The 22,087-nt window shown below is 54.6% G+C and overlaps 8 protein-coding genes and 1 non-coding gene across 9 annotated transcripts, besides 1 other annotated feature; 3 read left to right on the top strand and 6 right to left on the bottom strand.

Moving 5' to 3' along the window:
• Nucleotides 1–54: 54 nt before the first annotated feature.
• On the top strand, nt 55–1,325 carry bud32 (serine/threonine protein kinase BUD32; the record flags this gene model as incomplete). The annotated part of the gene is made up of 2 exons (XM_025638219.1): nt 55–73; nt 376–1,325. 2 exons carry the CDS (start codon nt 55–57, stop codon nt 1,323–1,325), a joined length of 969 nt encoding a protein of 322 aa, XP_025488558.1.
• A 78-nt stretch (nt 1,326–1,403) lies between these two features.
• On the bottom strand, nt 1,404–2,723 carry BO82DRAFT_357441 (putative gamma-cysteine synthetase regulatory subunit). The gene has a single exon (XM_025636019.1). It carries the CDS (start codon nt 2,464–2,466, stop codon nt 1,531–1,533), a length of 936 nt encoding a protein of 311 aa, XP_025488557.1. The 5' UTR covers nt 2,467–2,723; the 3' UTR covers nt 1,404–1,530.
• Nucleotides 2,724–2,928: 205 nt separating this feature from the next.
• Nucleotides 2,929–4,286, bottom strand: BO82DRAFT_317690 (aldo/keto reductase). Its single transcript, XM_025632619.1, has 6 exons — nt 4,151–4,286; nt 4,062–4,072; nt 3,947–4,004; nt 3,700–3,881; nt 3,239–3,608; nt 2,929–3,159 (listed from the first exon to the last, which is right to left on the bottom strand). Exons 1-6 carry the CDS (start codon nt 4,223–4,225, stop codon nt 3,007–3,009), a joined length of 849 nt encoding a protein of 282 aa, XP_025488556.1. The 5' UTR covers nt 4,226–4,286; the 3' UTR covers nt 2,929–3,006.
• A 2,319-nt stretch (nt 4,287–6,605) lies between these two features.
• Nucleotides 6,606–6,911: a sequence feature (Protein overlapping with rRNA (BO82DRAFT_421978, PYH78355.1) was converted to a misc_feature.).
• A 1,033-nt stretch (nt 6,912–7,944) lies between these two features.
• Nucleotides 7,945–10,626, bottom strand: BO82DRAFT_377333 (IDO-domain-containing protein; the record flags this gene model as incomplete). The annotated part of the gene is made up of 6 exons (XM_025637573.1): nt 7,945–8,370; nt 8,445–8,592; nt 8,803–8,804; nt 9,167–10,087; nt 10,190–10,270; nt 10,336–10,626. 6 exons carry the CDS (start codon nt 10,624–10,626, stop codon nt 7,945–7,947), a joined length of 1,869 nt encoding a protein of 622 aa, XP_025488554.1.
• A 1,707-nt stretch (nt 10,627–12,333) lies between these two features.
• BO82DRAFT_357437 (IscS subfamily cysteine desulfurase) lies at nt 12,334–14,487 on the bottom strand. Its single transcript, XM_025636018.1, has 2 exons — nt 13,278–14,487; nt 12,334–13,032 (listed from the first exon to the last, which is right to left on the bottom strand). Exons 1-2 carry the CDS (start codon nt 14,382–14,384, stop codon nt 12,610–12,612), a joined length of 1,530 nt encoding a protein of 509 aa, XP_025488553.1. The 5' UTR covers nt 14,385–14,487; the 3' UTR covers nt 12,334–12,609.
• A 767-nt stretch (nt 14,488–15,254) lies between these two features.
• BO82DRAFT_357435 (amphiphysin) lies at nt 15,255–17,334 on the top strand. The gene is made up of 3 exons (XM_025636017.1): nt 15,255–15,851; nt 15,950–16,969; nt 17,037–17,334. Exons 1-3 carry the CDS (start codon nt 15,668–15,670, stop codon nt 17,057–17,059), a joined length of 1,227 nt encoding a protein of 408 aa, XP_025488552.1. The 5' UTR covers nt 15,255–15,667; the 3' UTR covers nt 17,060–17,334.
• Nucleotides 17,335–18,373: 1,039 nt separating this feature from the next.
• On the bottom strand, nt 18,374–18,487 carry BO82DRAFT_t259. Its single transcript has one exon. It is a non-coding gene; the product is annotated as a tRNA-Leu (tRNA).
• A 408-nt stretch (nt 18,488–18,895) lies between these two features.
• BO82DRAFT_342919 (DUF3712 domain-containing protein) lies at nt 18,896–20,298 on the bottom strand (the record flags this gene model as incomplete). The annotated part of the gene is made up of 4 exons (XM_025633602.1): nt 18,896–19,291; nt 19,379–19,503; nt 19,580–20,001; nt 20,063–20,298. 4 exons carry the CDS (start codon nt 20,296–20,298, stop codon nt 18,896–18,898), a joined length of 1,179 nt encoding a protein of 392 aa, XP_025488551.1.
• A 606-nt stretch (nt 20,299–20,904) lies between these two features.
• Nucleotides 20,905–21,900, top strand: BO82DRAFT_377329 (oxygenase MpaB family protein; the record flags this gene model as incomplete). Its single annotated transcript, XM_025637572.1, has 1 exon — nt 20,905–21,900. One exon carries the CDS (start codon nt 20,905–20,907, stop codon nt 21,898–21,900), a length of 996 nt encoding a protein of 331 aa, XP_025488550.1.
• Between the last annotated feature and the right edge of the window lie 187 nt (nt 21,901–22,087).

The following is a 22,087-nucleotide window of genomic DNA, read 5'->3' as shown; positions in this document are numbered from 1 at the left end:
AGTGCAGCAGTAGCAAATTTGCGTGTCGACAGCATAACAGCATAGATGGTCTACATGTGTACAGTAGTCTGTAGTGCTGTAGTGCTGTAGTGCTGTAGTGCTGTAGTTGACAGCCAAATGCGGACAGCGCTTAATAACCGCGGCGGGAGGGAAAAGGGCCCCGCCAGAACTTTTCACATGGCCGTTCCTCTTCTGCCACTGCCTATACAACTTCAACCTACCTTAATCTTTTTCTCGCTTCACCTCACCACCAACTCGTCATCAATTGACCTACCCACCTGTCCGCATACCTTCTTACGACCCTCTTTATCCTCAGACGAACTCACCGAACTCGACCGACCTCCCACCGATCAAGAACAAACACGATGACTCAAGAATACCAACCCCCACCTCTCCCCCCGCCTTTCCACCACCACAACCACCGCACACAATCAACAGCTACCACCACCACAAGCACTACAACGCTACCCCCGCCGATCCTCCTCACGCAGGGCGCCGAAGCCCATCTCTATAAAACGCACTACCTGAACGCGACCACCCACCCGGCGGCCCTGAAGATCCGGCCCTCCAAACCGTACCGCCACCCGATTCTCGACCGGCGCCTGACACGCCAGCGCATCCTCCAGGAGGCGCGGTGTCTGGCCAAGCTCGTGCGCGAGGGGGTGGCGGTGCCGGCGCTGTACGCCGTGGACTGGGAGGGGCAGACGGTCGTCGTCGACGCCGCCACGGGGGCGGAGCGGTACGGCGGGGCGTGGCTGCTGATGGAGTGGGTGGAGGGCGACGTGGTGCGGGTGGTGGTGCGGGCGTGGGAGCGGGCGATGCTGGCGCGGTTCGCGGCGGAAGATCAGCACCCTCGGCGGCGACAGGCAGACGGTGAGATGGAGGTGGATGGCGACCATGGCGACAACGGGCATGTGGAGCGCAAGCGCGAGGAGGAGCGGATGAAGGATCTGCTGCGGCGGATCGGGGCCGCTGTCGGCCGGCTGCATGCGGCCGGGGTGATTCATGGGGATCTGACGACGAGTAATCTCATTCTGCGGCCCAAGAAGGAGAGCGGGGAGGGGAAGGGGGCAGGCGAGGTGGATCTGGAGGGTGAGGTTGTGCTCATTGATTTTGGCCTGGCGAGTCAGAGTGTTCAGGATGAGGATCGCGCGGTGGATTTGTATGTGCTCGAACGCGCGTTTGGGAGTACGCATCCCCGCACGGAGGCGTTCTTTGCCGAGGTGCTGGAGGGGTATCGCGCTAGTTATCGCGGGGCTGCGTCGGTGTTGAAGCGCTTGGAGGAGGTGCGCTTGCGCGGGAGGAAGAAGAGTATGTTGGGCTGAGGCTTGTTTCGTTTACCTGAAAAGGGGAGGGGGGTTGCTTTGTGTGGTGGGGACTGGTTTGATGAGGATAGAGGGAATGGATAGAACAATGCTTCATTCATCATCACTAGGTTTCAAGGGAATAAACGCAAAAACAAGAAAAGAAACGCCGCGCTGTCCCATGCAAATCGTGGAATGCTTGCAGATAGATACAAATATCATCACATCACGGCTTGACGCAGCTGCCCACGTCCGCCAGCGCAAAGTAGCCTTTGTTCTCCACCACCCCGCGATCCTTCACCACCGCCGTGTACTTGACCACCCACTGCGGCGCCACGTCGCCCTGGATGCCATCGTCCGCGTCCGGCGCCGAAGCGAGGATGCCCGCGCCCTTGGCGCCGGGCCCCAGCAGCTCCCGGGTCGTGCCCACGGGCAAGATGTCCATGCAGTCGTTGTGGGTCAGCAGTTGGATCCGCTCCTGCTTGGCGTACAGGATCAACGACTTGGGCACCACGCAGCAGTCCTTGAGGTTGATCTGATCCACCGACGGCTTGACCTTGGTGTGCGGCAGGAAGCGCGCCAGCCGCTCGCTGCCAAACTCCGCCACGCCCAGCTGCTTGATCATCCCCTGCTCGTGCAGCCCCTCCAGCGTGCGCCACGTTTGGATGATACTGTCGAAATCATCCTCCTCGCTGCCGGCATCCGACGACCCCGCGTTCTCGTCGTCCTCCTCCACCTCGCTGTCGTCGTCCGCATCGAACAAGATCCCCGGAAACGAGACAATCAGCAGATCGATCGAGTCGACGTGCAGCTCCCGGAGCACGAGGTCGATCGCCTCCCGCGTGTGCGCGCACCGCCGCGACGCCGGGATCCCCGGCAGGTAGAAGAGTTTGACGGTGATGTCGTACGCCGACCGCTCCTCAGACAGCCCGTACCCGCAGTCCGTGGATGGGATGTATAGGGTGTCGTCGTGTTGCCTCGTCCACGATGCGTAGCGCGGTACTCCGTGCTCGGTTTTCGTTGTCGTTGTCGTCGTGGCCTCGTCGTTGCGCTGTTGCTGCTGCTGCTGCTGCGCGGCTTGGAAGTTGGCACGTAGGGAGTTGATCAGTTCGACATTGGACTTTTCAGTCAGTTGGCGGATGATGGGATGACCGCCTAGCATCAGATTTCTGGAAGTATGTTAGTTTGGTTGAGTTGGTGGACTGGGGGTTTTTGTCTTTTTTTTTTTTCCTCCCGGGGCGATGGTGGAATGAGGAGGAGAGAGTGTCGGGATTTCCACTGCGGTTGCCACTTACGAGGTGGAGAGGATGAGTTTCATGGTGATGGATGTATGAGCACCCTGCAATATGTGCAGGGCAGGGACTTCTGATGCAAGGGGGTGGGAGTTAAGAGGGGAATGAGAATTTGGAAGGATTGGAGAAATGCGAAGAGGGTGGAGGAAGATAACGGACGAATGCGAATGAATTGCTAAGCAGCCAAACCCCGCGCCGCGGGGTTAAATTCTGGACGGCGGCCCTCCAGGTTCCGATCGGCGATTGCGACTCGGCCCGCCCGCTCAGTTACATTTACTCTCATTTACTCTCTTGTCTGTACGGTACATTTTATGATAGCAACCTCACAGTCTGGTCTATCATGTCTATAGACTATCGTCCTTCCATGAAAGTTGGTTTTGGGGGTATGCTCATCTCATGCACACAGCTGTCTAATCATAATCCACCGTCGGATCCCAGTCCGTGGGCGAGTAGACCCCCGTCTGCAATGCCTTCATATCCTCCTCTGACAGCTCGAAATCAAACACCTCGGCGTTCTCCTTGATCCTACTGGGTGTCACCGACTTGGGAAGGGGGACAAAGCCCTACAGGTCGCATGTTAGCACTGACTCGACCAGGATACATGGCAACAATGAGAGAGACTCGACTCGTTCCATGACTTACCCTCTGCAACCCCCACCGGATCATGATCTGCGCTGGCGACTTGCCATGCTTCTGGCCCAATTCCTTGAGTACTCGCTCGCCCATCCTCGTCCCGTGCGCCAGAGGCGAATAGGCCTGGACGACGATGTTGCGCTTCTGGAGCCACTCGGCGATCTCGGGGCGGTCACACCAGGGATGCAACTCGTACTGTCCGACGTCGATCTGCCCACCGCCACTATTCCTGATGTACTCCTCCAGCTCGTCCAGATGGTGGACCCCGTAGTTGGACACCCCGATGGATTTCGTCTTGCCCGCTTGCTGGGCCTCCACTAGCGCTCGCCAGGAGCCTAGACGGTCTTCTTTGCCGCCGTAGGGGGCGTGAATAAGGATGCTTGTTATCCTTGTTAATCTTCTTCCACTGCAGTTTCTCGCGATCCCAGCGATACTTGGTCGAGGGAGATGGTGGTGTGTGGACAACTCACAGGTCAAAGTACTCCTGCTCAGCCTCGCGCAGACTGGAATCAATAGCCTTCTTGGTGCGAGTGTAGCCCATCTTCTCCGGGGGAATCTTGGTGGTGAAGAAGATCTCCGACCGGTCGAGGCTGGAGTTTGCGATGGCGCGGCCGCAGGCTTTCTCGTTGCGGTACATAATTGCTGAGTCCACCTGTAGGGAAGCGCGTTAGATTGAGCTCTGGGGCGCGAGAAGCGTGGGGAAAGGTGCATGCATACATGACGGTAGCCGATTTTGAGTGCGTCAAGGGTGGCCTTTTCTGTTTGGGACTGGGGGCTTTGGCAGAGTGAGCGCTGCGCCGTTTGCATGCAGTTGAAGCAGGAATGGACTTACATCATGTAGACCTGTCACGGGTTCTGCGGTTTAGTGGTGTGGTAGTGATAACCGAGGGGGGAGGGGGGAGAAAGAGGGCGAAGACTTACTCCATATCCTAGAACGGGAATCTCATGGCCGGAGTTCAGGCTGTAGGTTGAGCGTCGACCTTTGAGGGCTGCCATTCTAGATGAAGGATGTAGTGAATCTAAGGTTAGTGCAGTGAGTGGAAGAAAGCAATGCGAGGAGTGGAACTCACTTACTTATATACGAGCACACCGAGGGAGAAGAGGGGAGCGGAGGCGTGATGATCTCATACTGCTGCTGTGGGTCGGTTGATTCACCCCGATTGTTCTTTCTTATCATGATCTTTGCTCTTGTTGTATGAATTTCTTTACTAGTGAACCCCTTCTAGCCATAATTCAAATCGGTTCTCTCATAATTGGCTCAATTGCGATTCATTACTTTGAGTCAGTAAATAATGAGGCTCTATCAACGGAAATAAACCCCGCCTCCCATCGATGCTCCCATCGATGCTGCACTGACCCCGACAGAGCACAGAAATTTAGAAACTATTGACTAGACGACTCCAAACTTGGTTACAATCAGAGGCCAAGTATGCCAGTAACTCTTTTTCTCCTGCTATTTTGCTGCACACAGAAAAATGGAGACACAAATTGCTAACCTCTTAGTGCGCACCCGTTTGTGCTTCAATCAACACCCTGGAGGCGCATCTTAGTCGTAACTTTGCACAAGGAATAAGGCTTAATAGCCCTTCTTTACTCCACGTCTTATCAGTTGGCCATTGAGGCAATTACCAGGAGACAGCACAGAATTTCGATTATTGCTAGCTCCTGCATGATGCTAGTTCTAGTCTGCCGTCGCTGAGTCTTCACTTGAAGTGGCCCCAATTGAAAACATTTCTCTGCACAATTAAAGATAGAAGACCGCGGATGAAGAATATAGGATGCTGCAATGATATCGATGATATACTCCAAACGATATACAATCCGAAAGGCAGATCCATATCTCCATGCGAAGGGATAGGAAAGGCTTGCTTTCTTCAGACGACCTGCCTGACGGCCTTCTTAGAGGAATTAATCAGATAGTCACCTGGAATATTTCGGGGCTACAGTACTTGGGATGTGCTATTTGCCCCTTCCATGGCTGAAAAGTCGCGCAGCCGATTACATGGCCGTCTCTCTTGAAAGCGGTTTCGCCGCCGCAGAAGATTGTCCTCAGTGCAAGACTAGCTATACAAGTGGAACCAAACGGTTTCTGACACCTCATTCCTATTTATGAAATTCGTCATGAAGTACTGAGTGATTAAAATACTCTCGTTCGTGGCCTAAGACAACGGGAACCTTTTGACGCAGACAAGAGAACCTATCTACTACTAGACTAGAGGTATTCGCAGATATCACTTTAGACTTCAGCTGCGCAGGCTACCTCACCATAAAAGCACATCAGAGAGCCATTTACTGTCCACCGGTAGGTTCTCGTCCTCGTGATACATGAGACTCGCTGTTGACAGCCGGGTGCAGACCGCTGTAGAGGCTGGCATTCACTCGCTGGCGGGCTCCTCTTGATCGCAGGCTTCATATTCATATTCTCAGAAATGATCAATATCCATCCCCGGCGCCAGAAGTTCCACAGAATCATCATAGTAGCCCAAAATACCCCAACGGGGTCATTTTTGACAAATTTCCCGATAGGAATCCGCCGCCGTTAGCACCGCAGCCGGCAAGGTAAGGGTTTCACCGGCATTTGTCTCATCGGGCTTTGCACGCTTGTTAGACGGGATCGGAGAGGCTGTCCTGGCACGCTTGGTTCCTTGTTGGAGTGGCGATTTTATAACTCGTCTTCTGAGACCAGGCTGCTCTGCACCGGCCTGCTCCCTCTTCCATCTCTGTTAAGCAGTCTCTGAGAGCCGCTTTTGCCAACGTTTCCTGGCATAAGATGTAAGATCCCCGAGACAGGACTCACGGTCATTGTTGTAGGCCTGGGTGACGAATTCTGGCAGCCGCTCGATGTTGGCCTGCACGCAGAAGCGGAAGTCGTCATCGACAGGAATAAAGTCCAGCGCTGCCTTCAGGTCCAGTATATTCTCTAACGCCCGGTCCATTCGAGCTTTTACCTTCTTCCAGTCTTTCTTGTCTCCGCCAGGGATGCTCCTGCGAACAACCGCACGCGTGATCGGCTCGGGCTGCTTTTCTGGCCCAATAACCTCCAAGATTGGTTGGGCGGCGTAACAGACGAAAGAAGGAAATGTCAAGTAGAGACTGGGGTCAGATGAGGAACTGTACTGAAGGACCAGGATATCGAATTGGAAAACGAAAGGACTTCAACGAGAAGGCTGGGAGAGCATGTCCAGGATAACGAATGTCTAGTGGTTGACAACAAGATGAAGGGAAGACAGGCAAGCATTCCACTAGTCTTGCCTAGGTTTTCTGACAAGGTTCGAGTGAATATAGAACAGGCTGATACCACAGACAACGAGCCAAGCACCTCTAGCTTTAGGTCAATGTAACGCAAGGTATGATTCAAATAAATTAGCCCTCAGTCACATACGACCACAGGGTGTGGAAAACAGGGCTTCCCGTCCGCTCAGCCGTACTTAAGCCACACGCCGGGAGGTTAGTAGTTGGGTGGGTGACCACCAGCGAATCCCTTCTGTTGTATGTTTTTTGCGATTTTCGGGTCTTGCAATATCTAGCCAACATTCACGAGGTAGAAAGCATCATCATCAACTCTACAGCTGGTGAGATCTCTTGTCTTTTTAGCAGATTTACCTGGCTTATCTATCTATACTATCCTCCCGTCACCATGCATCGGAAATTCACGCACTTACTCGTCGCTCTGGCTTGTTGATCTATCAACTGTTTCCAGTTGTCTTTCGTGTGCCTTGATTCAAATCAAGCAAAGCTTTCAACATGGTATCATAGCTTACCGCAATCGGGATACTGTCGGTCGTGCATGAATAACTGGGGCCATTCTTGGCTCAAGGCTCCCGTATTCTGAATCTGTGGTTGCGCATGGAGGCAGGCAGTACTATCTATATGAGAGGTTCATGGAATGCCGTAGCGGTCGTGATTAACGAGCAACATGATCTATGAAAATGTGGATGCTGGTGCGACTCTCAGACGCGTCCGACAAGTTTGTGAAGTGGATGAAGTCTGCCGTTGCAATGGAGAGGCAGACTGCAAGCTCTTCAAATACATGGAGGCTGTTTTACAACCCGGACTCTACTCTTTCTACAAAGTTCTTGGGCTCGGAGCCCTCGCTCCCTGCATCTCCAGCCTGTTAGACTACAGGGGTGATAGTTTCGCACGTAGGAGATGACATAAGAATACGCGAGTTCGCGCCTGCTGTCGAGTGCGATGGACGTATTCTGGCTTGCATGTAATACCTTGAAGCTGTAACAGCCGCTATTCCCTAAGCTCAATGGCCCGACCTCAATATACTATCCCCTAAATCTCTGCTATTTCCCTCAAATATCTCTTCAACCAGATTTGAACCTACCACCGCATATCGGAAAGAAAACTAGCTGAAGTCTCCGCATACTGCGTTTATAGCTGTACAATTGCAACATCGACACATTACTGGATTGTACATACCAGTAAGAGTATACACCAAGATTCCCACATTAACCTCACATGCATAATGCAAATCATACTTCACACGTACATAGTGCATGCATACACTAAGCTACTCATGCACCTCATCCACATATACCAGTAGACTAAGGCTTCCCGGAGGAGAACCCCCGGACCCCCCTTCCTTTCAAAACTCCCTAGCCCAGCTCAACCTACATGAAAGGATAATCAGAATGAAAAAGCAATAAATTACCCTAAGACTACAAGATATCATAAATCATCACCCCTCCCCCCACAGAGAGAGAGAACTAAGCCCGGCGCTCAATATCCGCCTCCGCCCCGCGCTGCCGCACCTTGCCGGTGTCGTGCACCTCCTTGGCGCGCTGCTCCTGCGCCTCGTCGCCCGTCACAGCCGCCGCGACCTTGCCGACGCCGCCCTCGACGCGGCCCTTGACGCCCTCGCCCCAGTCCTTCAGCTGGCCCTCCGCCTCCTGCTGCTTGCCGGCCGCGTTCTGCTCCTGGCCCGCGCGGCGCAGCGACTCGTTGCCCACCAGGTTGCCCAGCGACTCCTTGGCCGCGCCCACCGTCTGGTCCCAGCTGCCGTCTGTACGCTTCGGGTGGTCCGTCGCCGTCGCCCCCGTCGCCGGGTCCGCCGTCACCGGCCCCAGCTTCGCCGTCGTGTGGCTCGCCTCGTTCTCCGCCTTGCCCTGTTGGTGCGTCGCTTCGCCTTGGTTCTATTCTCTCTTAGTACTAGTTCTTGGATTATGGGAGGTTGGGGTGTAAGGGGTAGAGGAGGGGGTGTATGTACCTGAGTAGAGGCGTCGCCGGTCAAGGAGCCGATGGCGCGCTGGGCAGCGCCGGTGGCCTGGTCGAGGTAGGACTTGAGAGTGGAGGAGTTTTCGTTGGACATTTTGGTGGTTTGATTTGTGTTCGTGGAATGAGATAGAAGTGGGCTTCTTGGGTGGAATGCGGATGTAGTAGTAAAAGCTTATGGTTTGTTTGTGTTGTGGTTGATGATGAGGACACAAGAGGTGGTGGTGGTGATGTTTTTATAAGGCTTCATCTGGGGTAAAACCCCCCAAAATGACGTCACCTCCCCAAGCCACCCCTTTCCCCCCCCCCACCCCCCTTCCTCCATCGACGTCATTCCCCAGGAACCACTGAACCTCTGACATCGGAAATGCACATCCATGACGTGGGACAATCAGGAGTTACAAGTTGGAAAAAGGAAAAAGGCTTGTTTGTGGTTCATTCTGGGTCGATCGATCTATACAGGTGTACATACTGAGTATAATACCAATTTGTGAATCCCCACACGACCATCACGCTCATGAGATACAAACATGAAATATGAGATAATGAGATCAATCGCTCAATGCTGGCTAAGACGGTAAAAACGAAAAAAAAAAAAAAAAAAGGCACAACCAGATAAAAACCCTACCAGTGACATATCCCTCCCTCACTATCGTCCGCCGCCCACGTCCCCGACAAGCCCACCACCTGGAGATTCCCATCGTGGTTCTCGCCCACCTTGCTCAGCGCCGCAAAACTGGATTCCGATGGCCCGTTGCTCAGCAGGCGGCGCGCCCACGCGTCAATGGCTGGCTCGCCCGTCTCGTCCCGCGCCTGTTTCAGGAACGGAATCAACGCGGTGCCCCCCGTACCCCGCAGCTTCTTCGGGTCCGCCTTGTCCCCGTAGCGGGCGGTCGCCAGATTCGTCGGCTGCGCCATCTGCTGCTGGGGCGGTCGCTTGGGGCTGGTGGCGCGCCGGCCCGGCCGGGCGTCGCGCGACTGGATGATGATGTACCGCGACACGATCTGGATGTGCTTGTCGCGCATCACGCGCAGCATCGACAGACACGCATCGTACGCGATGCACAGCGCCTTGTCCGAGCGACGCGCCTCCACGTACTCCCGGAGGTTGGCGACCGCGCTCACATGCTCCAAAAAGCGGCGGTGGGCCGCGGGCATATACGAGCGCATCTCCTGGATGAAGCCGTGGCGGGGCGCCCCAACCACCCCCTCCTTCTGCTCGTCACTGGCGGTACCACCCGGACGAGTGGTCTCGCCCGTGGGACGGTGCTCGATCCCCAGGGCGATGTCGAAGAACTGGATCAGCGAGCTCTGCGCGTTGCTGCCCCCGCCGTACTCCCGATACTCTGCTTCACCACGGCCAGTGTCGTACAGCAGCCCGTGGGGGAGCCCGGCGTCCGCCATATTCTTGCTGCCCGCCAGATATGGCCGGATGCGGTGGTAGAACACGTACGGGTCACAGTGCTCATACATGCGCTCCAGCAGGGAGCCCACCTCGTCGATCACCTCGGCCAATCCTTGCAGACACTCGGTCACGACGAGGCTGTTGCCAGCCCGCGCGGCCGCGATGGCCTGTAGCACCAGCGGGATGGACGGCGCCCCACGAGCCTCGATCGCCACCGACACCAGGTAGAACCACTTCTCGTCGTAGGAGCCCGTGAAGGTGTTGATGCTGTCCAGGTTACGCAGGTCATCCACCGGTTCGTCGGGGAAGATCGGCTTGTAATTCCACAGGCACACGCCCGCATATGTTGCGACTGGTGGCAGGCCCAGGTGATCACACACGTCGAATAGCGGTACCGTCAATTGGGGAGGGATTTTCTGCATACCCACCACCATCGTTAGCTCAGGATGTATCACTTCGTAGGGGTCCCCGTGTCACCAACCTCGGCGGGCCTGCTTCCGCCCCAGACATAGCCATGTAGCATGAACACCAGTACCACGTACGCCCTCCTCCACTCGCTGTCGTCCTGCAGATATGAAACAGATAGCATGGGCATATGATCCACCGCCTCTCGGATCCGTCGGCTGATCAGGAGGGCCTGGATGTTGGAGACAATCCACTCCCATCGAGCATAGTATGGGTCGGGGAGCACGTCAATGGGGGGCTCGGGTGGTAGAAACCCATGGTCTGGCGATATGCCGTAGTCCGCCAGAGCTGGGATTGGGGGAAGCATGATGATACTGCAGTGGTGCCAAGAACCGCACCGGGAAAGGGATTAAAGGTGAATGGAAAGAAGGACCACAGCAGCCAGACAAACGGCTTATTTTATTCGAAGCTGCTGCTGCTCACGTGCAATATCTTCGTCAGGCTTGAGGATCTGCAAAGCAGAGCTGGCAGTCGTGTATCTGGAACCTGATGTACGAAAGGAGAAGAAGCTCCGAGATGGCTGTGCGTGTGCCAGTGCAAGTGTTCGCAGGGCGAATGTCGTGTGACAGGTGATTTGGTCGAGTCCAGGCCAGATTCAAATGGATCAGGGATTAACCGCGGAGAGTCGGTCTGACTGGTGTCAGGATGCGTTGTATGAGAGCCAGGAAGTGGCGAGGCAAAAGAAGAAGCAAGAAAACAAATTCGTGTCTATTCTACCATGACAAGGGGTGGAAAGGAGGGAAGAAAACAAAGCATGGAAGACGGTTTGAGATCCGGAGTTTCTTAGAATATAAATCTCGGTTGCCACGGAAGGCCACGGAGGGTGTGAGGGGGCGGGAATAGGAAAGAAGTTTACCAGGAACGAAAACAAGACACGCCTGGTCAACCCAAGTCAGCAAAACAGAGAAGAGAAAGGCAATGTGCCGGGAAGTTAAATGGTAGCAAACTGGGATCCCTCCAGAGACCGAATAACCGGGGGGGGGGGGTTGAGGGGTGAATTAATCAGCGTGAAAATCCGGACAAAGACCGGCGATGAGCTGATTTCCAGCGGGAATTAAGCCGTGCGGACACGAGACAGGGGTAGTCATCATTTCATCCTGTTCGTTTTGAGTTGAGGTGAACATAGGGACGGTCAACTAATCCGTGGATGGGCGAGACAGACGGCCAGAGTCAAGTGGGCCGGACCAGGAGGGACGGCTTCGACTTATAGAGAGGGAGGTCTGCCTGTTGAAGATCGATGGAGGTGGTAGTCATGGTCGTGGTCGAGACCCGAAGCAGGGCGCTGGGGGTGGAACTGGTTGCAAGAATGTATAGAGATGAGAATCTTTTGATCAAGCGACTGGTTCAGATTGTTGATATTGGCGGATGAGATATAGTTCCCATGGGCAGAGCTGGCGGATGAAGCATGGAGTAAGTATGAAGCACCAACGGTGGCGTTGGGTGTGAGCGAAAGGGGTGTCTACCGGGGGAGAACTAGTCTGAGTGCTAGAGAATGAACCGGAGGGCGGCAAAGAGGGGGGCGAGTGCGAGATCGGGCGGTTAAGCGAGTCTTGGGGCGTGTTCGCTCCCACCCACGCCACCCCATTCCGGTCTGCGGTGAGGGACCCCGACGAGTCTGACTGAGCCTTTGTCCCCGTGTGGAGTTCGACCCGACCTTACCTTGTTGTCCGGAGTACAGTACGTACGTACCCATCTTGATGCTATTTCAATACCCCGACCTCGGGCCCACCTCGGGGCCAATCTCTCAGTATTACTGAGTACACAGTATTATTCATTCCTCCGTATTCCAGCATGCTTATCTCCTGATGCTGCTGTGAATTGCCTGTCTGTTGCAGTCCACTTATCTTGCACTATATCATCACGCTTCCTGTTGGTGGTTGCTCTCCGCTGCAGCCTGCCCACGTGCCTCAACGCTGGAGCCGCATAACTACGCGCACTCTGCAGTCCACCACCATCATGAGGACCAAGAAATTGAACATTGTCACTCGGCTGATTCTTATGCTGCCATCCCGAATGCCTTCGAAATTAACCGAGATTACCATGATAAACTCCGCTTACACCCAACTACACCTACAAGTCGAACCAACCAACACATCTCAATCAGTCATTAAGATCCATTCTCTATACAATCTCACTCAGATCATCCCAGGCCTATAATGTTACACGCTATCCGAACGCCGTACCACCGCTGATATCGTGGATAAGAAAAAGCAAACAACCCAGTGAACATGTCCCGACCGACCACATTCCAGTCATTCTGAGACGCAGAAGTGAAAAGAAAGAAAAGCTTTTAGTGCTGGCTCCACTCAATGGTGCTCAGATCAATGCCCTCCTGCACCATCTCCCACAACGGGCTCAGCTCACGAAGGAAGGTAACTCGGTCCTGCACGGCCTTGAGCACGTAGTCAATCTCGCTATCCGTCGTGAAGCGCCCAATACCAAAGCGGATACTGCTGTGCGCGCTCTCGTCGCTGCTACCAAGCGCCCGCAGGACGTAGCTGGGCTCCAACGAGGCAGAAGTGCAAGCACTACCGGACGACAGGGCAATGTCCTTCAACGCCATCAAAAGGGACTCGCCCTCGATGTAAGCAAAAGAGATGTTAACACAGCCCGGATAGTGACGAGTAGCATCCCCGTTGAGAGTGGTGTGTTCCATGCCGAGAAGTGCGTCGCTCAGGCGCTTCGAGAGGCGGGTGATGTGCTTCGAGTCGTACTATACAGTCAAGATGGTCAGCATACGCCTCTCACGCAAGGTTAGATCGACACCAATCAGTGGCAGGCAACTCGGCTCATCACCCCTGCTATGTACATCATTGAGCCGCGGGAACATGCAAAAGCATGTAGCTACCCCCGCAATCATTCAGATGGTGATACAGTTAAAGCGTATAATCATGGCCAGTACGCCACAGAAAGATATTCAGGCAACGCAAAACACGGCAAAAGAAATAATGAACGTACCTCCATATCCTGGGCAGCAATGCGACTGGCCTCGCCGAAACCGACGATCAAATGAGGAGCGAGAGTACCACTGCGCAAGCCTCTCTCCTGACCACCGCCAGTGATCAGAGGCTCGAGACGAACCCTAGGTCTGCGGCGGACGTAGCACGCTCCAATGCCCTTGGGGCCGTAAATCTTGTGGCCGGAGATGGACATCAAGTCAATGTTGAACTTGTTCACGTCCATGGGAATCTTGCCGACCGCCTGAGCGGCATCGGTGTGGAAAAAAATCTTCTTAGAGCGGCAAAGCTTGCCAATCTCCTCCAATGGCTGGATCACACCAATCTCATTGTTGACAGCCATGATACTGACAAGGGCAGTGTCCGGGCGGATGGCGGCTTCGAGGTCCTCCATGCGGATCAGACCGTTGTTCTGCACGGGCAGGTATGTAACGTCAAAGCCCTCATCCTGGAGATGGCGACAGCTGTCCAAAACACACTTGTGCTCAGTCTGGGTGGTGATGATGTGCTTCTTCTTTCCAGAGCGACCGAAGAACCGAGCGACACCCTTGATGCTCATGTTGTTACTCTCAGTGGCACCGCTGGTGAAGATGATCTCCTTGGGGTCGGCTCCGATAAGCTTGGCGACGTGTTCACGAGCTTGCTCGACAGCTTTCTCGGATTCCCAACCGTAGGCGTGGGTTCTCGAGTGGGGGTTGCCGTAGATGCCAGTCAGGTAGGGCAGCATCGCATCAAGCACGCGGGGATCGGTCGGGGTTGTCGCTTGCATGTCAAGATAGACGGGTCGCGTTCCTTGATCCATAATCGTAGCTTGCTTCAAGATGCCCGCGGTCGGGCTCATCGCGGCATCTCCGGAGACGCTGGAGCTAGGTAGCTCCACCCGTCCGGGCTTGACGCCGGTCTGGTTGGCAAAAGTCTTCTGCTCCTGCTTGATAGCGGTATCGATCGTGACCTGGGCATTTCCAGCCTTGGTCTCGGTGACATAGGATCTCCGGGCCACAATGCCAGCGGTGGCGAGCGCCCGTTTGGGCAGGAAGGAGTTCAGGGAGCCATGCTGGAAGCGACGCGCATAGGCTCGGGATGCCTGTCTCAAGGCAGTAGGGGTCATGCTGGACATAATGCAGTTAACTCTGCGACTGTACCATGAAAGGTTGGATGGACAGTGAGATGAAACAGATGCAGAATGACAGCAGCAGAAGGGGGGGTGAGTTCGCTGGGTGAGGAAAAAGTTTGGATCCGGTTATATCATTAGTTGCCGAGCCCGCTAGCCCCGATCGGATTTGTCAGATACTCCGGGCATTTCCCGTTTGAGCGGCGGTCTCGGTGTTTCGAGAGCCAGTCCAGCGGCATTGCGAGGTCGGAGAAAGGGTGATTACTACTGATTAGATACGGAGAACTATTCGTAGGGCTAGAGCCTAGTGGAGAGGAGGGGCTGGGAGGTGCATATCACTCCGATCACGTAGAAATCCTCCAGTTCGGAGGCTGATCGGGGATGGTCCGATTGTTCACTACGGAGTACAGAGTGCGTACATCTTGTGAGCCTCAGGCATTAATTTCCAGGTATAACATTCTTTTGTCATATGGATAATGGCAAGGGCAATGACGAACAATCAACAAAGCATCCTCGACCCCGTATTTAGCAGATGGTTTCCGTGCTTCTGGTTCCCCAGTTTCAAGGGGCACTGTACCTCATACCTCATACATAATAATTCAAGCTCAGACCCAAGGTCACGCACCTGTCGCAGACAGAAGCGGGCAGAAGATGAGAGATATTCTGGTGCCTAATGACATCCATGGGGGGAGGGGGCATAGGCTGAAGGAAGGAGTGAGTGTCCGAGACCCGAATTTGCGTTCGGCCCTACGCTTCGATCTCTTCGCCACAACCAGCTGCGATCGACTTACCCCAAGGGCTGCGCTACAGTACATACATGGATCGTTGCCTTGAAGAGGAGCGAGAATTCAATATAAGGTCGACTGACCTGGAAATGCAGTCCATCTTCTATTAAATATGTTTAAGGATTTGATCACACTACTCCACTATCCCTTGAACCTCCATTCTTTGCTTCAGTTTCCGCACGCGCAGGCTTCAGCCACAGTTATGTCATAGCTCAGCCACGCTGCCTAGCCCGAGAGAAGCGCAGTCTAACCGTCACCGGCTCTCGAATTACCTTAAGTTACTTAGTCCAACTAGTGACGGTGCTGAACAAAAGGAACTCCTCCCCCCACTTCTTCCCTTTTCCACCACTCTGCTCTCCTGAAGACTCTCCGACCGTGTTAATTCTCTTAATTCCCCTGTTCACCATCTCAGTCCCGTACTGAACGACCTCCACCCCTCCATTCTATCTAAACCGGCTCCTTCCGCGGGGTTGCGCTACCTGCGGCAAATCAGAGATGAGTTTGAAAGGCTTTCAGAAGAGCATTGTTCGCGCACCGCAACAGTTCAAGGCCCGGTTCAACATCGGTGAACACACCAAGGACCCGGTCTATCAGGATGCGGAGCGCAGATTTCAGGAACTCGAGAAGGAAACCAAAAAGCTGCACGATGAGTCGAAGAAGTATTTCGACGCCATCAATGGTATGACCGCATTCTCAATTTTCGGCTCCATCCCCCTCCCGTTCCCTTCCCCCCCCCCCCCTTACCCCTCACCTCCAGTTGCTGACCGAACTTGGCAGGCATGCTGAACCACCAAATCGGCTTTTCCAAGGCAATGACGGAATTATACAAACCTATCTCCGGCCGTGCATCAGACCCCAGTTCCTACACTATTGAGGGCAACCCGGAAGGAATCAGGGCGTGTGAGGAATACGAGGCAATCGTGCGCGACCTGCAGGAGTCTCTCGTCCCCGAGCTGGAGATGATTGAGACCCGCGTCATTAGTCCTGCGGAACAATTATTGGAAGTAATTAAGGTCATTCGCAAGGTGGCTGTGAAACGGGACCACAAGAAATTGGACTACGATCGCCACAACAACTCGCTCAAAAAACTACAGGACAAGAAGGACAAGTCGCTCAAGGATGAGAAGGCGCTCTACAAGGCCGAGAACGACGTGGAGCAGGCCACACAGGAATACAACTACTACAACGACCTGCTCAAGGAAGAGCTGCCCAAACTCTTTGCGCTCGAAGCCGAGTTCATCCGCCCGCTTTTCCAATCCTTCTACTACATGCAGCTGAACGTCTTCTACACTCTCCATGAACGCATGCAGAGTATCAACATCGGCTACTTCAACCTGCAGCTGGACATCGAGGAGGCATTCGAGGCGAAGCGCGGGGACGTCAAGGAGCAGGCGGAGGCGCTCACAATTGTGCACTTCAAGGCCACGGGCGGACGCCGGCCAGGGTCCAAGTTTGGACCCAAGGACAAGCTGTCCCAGGAGAACAAGGGTGGCTACCCGTCACGAAATAAGGACCCCGATGTGGTTGAGAACCCACCACCCCCATACACTGCGGGCGCGGCCGGCAGCAGTTACACGGCTACGGCCAAGAGCAAGCCCGCCCCGCCGCCCCCCAAGCCCAAGCCCGCCCTGTTTAGCGCGCCCGTTGAGACTGTCACCGCTCTCTACGATTACGAGGCGCAGGCGCACGGGGACCTCAGCTTTTCTGCAGGCGAGGTCATCGAAATTATCCACCGAACCGACAACCAGAACGAATGGTGGACCGGACGTGTCAGCGGTAGGGAGGGACAATTTCCAGGTAAGATATAATGCGCTGGCCAAACTCAAATCCGCTTCAAGCAAGCAGTCACTAACAATCTTCTCAGCAAACTATGTTCAACTCAACTAGCATAACTATATAATATTTTTGCGAATCATCACATTTGCCCGGTGCTTTTTACTTTGGACTATCTGGAGTTTGAGGGAGCCACCATTGCTGTATCACCTTGAGCTGAAGTCGGAAATCATCGGTCGTTTACCTTTGAGGCCTTCCACTTCTTTTCTTCTTTTTCTTTTCGTTTCCTTTATCTTGCTTATTTTTGCTATAGAGCATCTTGCATGATAATGACCGTTCGCTGTATATACTTTTGAATCCCACGATCTGAGGATCAACCTTGCCATCAACTTTTACGAAGTAGCCGATTCCCAGCTTCTGGGGGTGATACTCGCTCGTATTGACAAAATCCATGTTATAGTTAGAGCCGTGTAGTCAGCAGAACCTGCGGACTAGTGCGCGGCCGCCGTGACCAACATTCCGCAACCGCTCTTGATAAGTCAGACCTGGGCATCCAAGAAGAAGGGTCAACGACGCCTGTCAGCCCCAGCATGGTCTCCCAGGGCCCCTGGCCGGGATATATACGATATACGCTTGTAGGGGTATCCAGGAACAACCCCTGGCCCGTGCCTGTGCCCGCAAACCCGTTATCTCCTCTTTCTCCGAGGCCAATCGAGATTCGCGATTCGGTGCGGGATTTTCTCATCTCGAGGCGGGGATCCAGCCTTTCGTGAAGACGCAGAAATATGACCTGTAGTGCCGAACTCGTGTTTTGCCTGCGGCATTTAAGGCGTGGGGAAAACGCTCGGGGAGTTTTATCTGCCAAAGTGAGTGGTTGGTTCCAAGGGAATTCGGTGGCATGGTAGGTATGACTTGACCAAGAGCTTGAAACTTTTCGAGGATGGCGCAATACGTTCTGCTGCTTGAAACCTCGGGATGTTGCTTAGTTCTGGGGTACGTGGGCATGAGCCTAGATCATACTCGGTAATTATCGTCACTGTTCGTTTCGAAGTCATTGTGGGTGCTCTCATTTGACTTTACAACTAATGTTCGGTGTCTAATGCACCACTCCTAGCGAGTCGATGGTCTGTCTAATCACTACTGTAACGTATCTTCTGTGTTTGGACTTTGGTGAGTATTGTACTGTGCACATCGCAGGATGGATGATACATGGTGATATCTACTGACCAGGCGGGGTGGTGGATTTGGCTCATATATGCTCAGCTCCTGCTGGGGTCACCTGCATGCTATACAACTCGAAATGTACTGCACCCATAGTTCATTGGGTAGTGAAAGTCCCTCCCTCCCGCCATCGTGCCAAGGAGCCGCCGCTCCTTATCGCCCTCCATCGTCTACCGCAGATCAGACAAATAAGCACCAAAAAAGTAATGACAAGAGTGGGATTCGAACCCACGCCATCAAACGATGATCAGGAAGCTTTGTAGAAGCTGTGTGCTAAGGTAACCTTAACCTGACGCCTTAGACCAACTCGGCCATCTTGCCTGTTTGTTGAGATTGACTTGGAAAAATAGTTACATGATCCAATATTAATGGAGCAGCTGACTGACGATACGATTAGACAGAGCAGGGGCCCCAATTAATTACTCTAGATGCAAAGTGTGCTAGGAATAGAAGCTTTAGAGTACTAAACATCGCATTGAATGAGATAAGCCCTTTCCACAAGTCCCGCTTGTGTATTTGGGTTCAGAGTGTACAGTCCAGAACTAAGTATATATTCCGACGGAAGCTTGTCACCGCGGCCAAAGAACCAACCCTCTCGACACACTCAACACCCAAAATCCAGAGAGAGAAACCCACGTAACGAACGAAGCCCCTCATAGCATCACCACCGTCCTCTCGAGTCTCTCCCTCCTAGCACCCAATCCAACGCCTCCCCCCCACTCCCACAACTCATCCACTCCGCACATACGCCGGCACAGTCGTCAAATTCAAACCCGTCAGAACATTCGTCCCGTTCCTCACCAGCACCCCGCGCAGGGTATTCTCCACCAGCTTCCCGAGCGGCACCTGCGCCGTCATGGTGAGGTTCCGCATGACGTCGGTGTAGTATGGCACCTGCACGCCCTCGTAGGTGACGTCCGTGCCGACGGTCGTCAGATCCAGATACCCGCGCTTGATCGCGTCGCGCTGATCCCGGAGCACGCGGCCTAAATTGGCGATCACCTTGCCCAGGTCGAAGACCCCGCACACCGGGGTGGAGTGGTTGCCCGGCGTGAGGGTGAGGTTATCGAGGGTGACGTTGCCTACGAGGAGGGTGTTGCTGTAGAGGTTTAGGGTTGTTGTGCCCTGTTACTCCCGTTATGGGGAGGGTATGGGTTAGTTGGGTGGGAGGCGGGGATGATGAGATGGTAAGGGGAAAGGGGGTGAACGCACAATCTCTAATGTCATGGCGGATGGATTGGGAAGGGTTGCGTTGGCGAGGAGGTTTGTTCCGTCGTCGCGGGCGGAGAGGAGGAGTTGCGGATCGGAGATGGAGAAGCCCTCGAAGGAGTTGAGGGCTATATTATCCCGGTCATGGGTGGTTAGTTTGTTATCTCTACCGCACTCCTGTAGGATGAAGAAGGGGCGACATACTGGTTTGGTGAATGTCCTTGTTCATGGTGACGTGGGACTTCAACTTGCCGATATACGCGGTCGTGGAGCCCTTGACTGAGAGAGGGGCGTGGGACTCGAAAACCACGCTGCGGACGTACTCGGTCCACTCGGTCACATTCAATGGAGTTAAGGTGCTGTTGGTTGCCAGGGTGGTGTTGCCGTAGATGCGGGCCGATGGGAGGTAGGCCTTGCCCCAGGTGTTGTTCTCGGGTCGGTCGCGGTTGAAGAGGTTCATGGTGATGGGGTCGATGCGCACGGGGATCTTGAGAGGGAGGCTGAGGGCCGAGTCGATCCGCAGCATCATTGAATCCGGGCGTGGCTGGAGCACGTCGGCGTGGACGAGCACCAGCGTGGACCCGTCGACCACTCGCTGGGCGATGGCAGGGAGGATGACGAGGAAGCTGTTGCTCAGACAGTCAGCTGGTGCGTTTCTTCCAAAGACACAGGCGGGGTTGTCCGTACAAAATAGGCAGAAAGATGGCGAGAAAGATAATGCTTCCAAAGACATAACAGCACCAGAATCTCCTCCAATGGCGACGCAGTCGCTGCGCCCGCGTTCGCTTGCCCGGCTCGAGCGAAATGCTCCTTGTCTTTTCAAGGTGCTCATTATCAACACCCTCCGAGGGCAAAGGTCCCCGGTGAGTGCCCAAGGCATATTTGGCGTCCTCGGAGTTGAGGCTAGAAGGGTTTGTGGCCATGGCCAGGGCCGTGGGTGGAAGATGTTAGTGATTGAGAAGCCCTTCACCTGCTTCCTTGCCAGATGGCCAAGCTCCTGCACTAAGTATCATTGTCGTGAAAAGACAAATGTGGAGGTTGCACGGATGGTTCCAGTGCTACACCCAGTGTAATTGCATGGGCCCTGACCCTGTCGATCAGCCGGAGATACTGTGGAACCCATTGGAGACGAGGAGGTTTGGTACCCATGCGGATGGTGGGCGGGAAAGACGATCAGCCCCGATATTTGGCGTCCTGGACGGATTAGGGCAACGCTCACTTTTGCGACGAAACGAGGATCTACTGGGTGGCAACTTTGGGGGAGTTCATCAGAGAGGCAACTGCAATTGATCGTTCGAACAACGGCTCTTGGAATTGATCAATGTTCTTCAATGAAACACCAGTCTTACACTCAACACTGTAGTGCACGCTATACCCAACATCGCACTTAGTCCTACGGTTAAAGCGCCAAGCTAGTTAACCCTCACTCAATCTCCATATCAATCATGTATCGCGTCTTCCCTGAGGATACTCCCCTCCCACCGAGTCCGCCGCCACCCCGAAGGCCCAGCACAGCAACTACCATCAACATGAACGAGAAAAGCATTTCCGAGCACATCTTCGCTGTTCCCTCAACAGCCAGCAGCAGCAGCAGCAGTGGCACCGCCATCAGCACCACCTCCACCAACCTCCATAATCCCACAACCATAACAGACATCACCGACATAACCACCCACCTGCACAACCTCTCCAACCTCGAGATCCTTCCTCAGATCCTCCGCGAGGGGATCCTCTTCGCCGGTGCCGGCGCCGCCGTCCTCCTCCAAGCCGCCTACCCAGGCATCAGATCCGTCTTCCCAACCACTGAAAACGAACCCAGCAATAGCCTCGCCCAGCTCCTCACCCAAACCCTCCAAAGCACCCTCCAGCAAATTGCCATCCTCGTCTTCGGCACGTCACACGAAAAAGCAATCCTGCTCACCCAACTCCACCCTCCCACCACTACTACCACCACCTCATCCCCGACCCTCAAAACCCCACCCCCAAAAACAACCCGCCCGCAAACCCTCCTCTGGCTAACCGCCACCCTCTACACAACAGCCATAGACCTCTACCAACGCACCTACGGCCCCATCGACTACCGCACTGCCGAACGCGCCTACACGGAGTTCACGCTGGTGCTGCAGGCCCTCACCCTAGGGGAGCTGTGGCCGGCAACCCGCCGGGAATTCTGGGCCTACTGGGACGGGCAGATGGCGCGGTTGGCGGTGACGGCGGATGCGCACCGGGTGGCGCGGGCGGTCCTGCACCAGAGCACCCTCGTGGCAGACCTGTGTCCCCGGTGGATGGCGGGGGTGATGAAGCCGGTTTTCCGGGGGGTGACGATCGAGTTACTCCCGCCGCGGCTGCGGGAGGCGTACGGGTTGAGGTCGTCGGCGCGGACGAGGGGGTGGTATCGGGGGCTGATGGCGGGGTTTGGGGGCGCGGTGTACCCTGCGTTGCCGGGGTGGGTGCGGGGGTATCCTTTACGGGCTTGTTTGGGGGAGCGGAGGGGCGGGAGGGAGGGGGGAGGGGTTGTGGGGTGAGATGAGAGGGTGTATCCTTTGTGGGGAAGAGGGAGGAGGTCTGTGGCTTAGATGATTTGAATCTATTTAAGAGTGAACGGTATTCCAGAGGCGGATGTCTTCTGGATTATCATGCTTTCTTAAATTTCAACTGGGGTATAGCTCTACCTAAGGGAATATTTCCTTGGCCTCTTTTGATACTATCTTC

Source organism: Aspergillus uvarum (genome assembly GCF_003184745.1).
Source record: "Aspergillus uvarum CBS 121591 unplaced genomic scaffold BO82scaffold_57, whole genome shotgun sequence".
Lineage (NCBI taxonomy): Eukaryota > Fungi > Ascomycota > Eurotiomycetes > Eurotiales > Aspergillaceae > Aspergillus > Aspergillus uvarum.
Note: the sequence above shows the minus strand (reverse complement) of the source record. Positions and strands in the feature narration are given on the sequence as shown.

What these genes read in the sequence shown, in the direction of transcription:
- BO82DRAFT_357441 (XM_025636019.1), bottom strand. Translation starts at nt 2,466, where the DNA reads ATGCTAGGCGGTCATCCCATCATCCGCCAACTGACTGAAAAGTCCAAT.
- BO82DRAFT_357435 (XM_025636017.1), top strand. Translation starts at nt 15,668, where the DNA reads ATGAGTTTGAAAGGCTTTCAGAAGAGCATTGTTCGCGCACCGCAACAG. An exon ending in GTATTTCGACGCCATCAATG is followed by an intron (nt 15,852 to 15,949) that starts GTATGACCGCAT and finishes CGAACTTGGCAG; the next exon opens with GCATGCTGAACCACCAAATC. An exon ending in TAGGGAGGGACAATTTCCAG is followed by an intron (nt 16,970 to 17,036) that starts GTAAGATATAAT and finishes CAATCTTCTCAG; the next exon opens with CAAACTATGTTCAACTCAAC.
- BO82DRAFT_317690 (XM_025632619.1), bottom strand. Translation starts at nt 4,225, where the DNA reads ATGGCAGCCCTCAAAGGTCGACGCTCAACCTACAGCCTGAACTCCGGC. An exon ending in TCAAAATCGGCTACCGTCAT is followed by an intron (nt 3,882 to 3,946) that starts GTATGCATGCAC and finishes GCTTCCCTACAG; the next exon opens with GTGGACTCAGCAATTATGTA. An exon ending in TCCGGTGGGGGTTGCAGAGG is followed by an intron (nt 3,160 to 3,238) that starts GTAAGTCATGGA and finishes TGCGACCTGTAG; the next exon opens with GGCTTTGTCCCCCTTCCCAA.
- BO82DRAFT_357437 (XM_025636018.1), bottom strand. Translation starts at nt 14,384, where the DNA reads ATGACCCCTACTGCCTTGAGACAGGCATCCCGAGCCTATGCGCGTCGC. An exon ending in TTGCTGCCCAGGATATGGAG is followed by an intron (nt 13,033 to 13,277) that starts GTACGTTCATTA and finishes TTGACTGTATAG; the next exon opens with TACGACTCGAAGCACATCAC.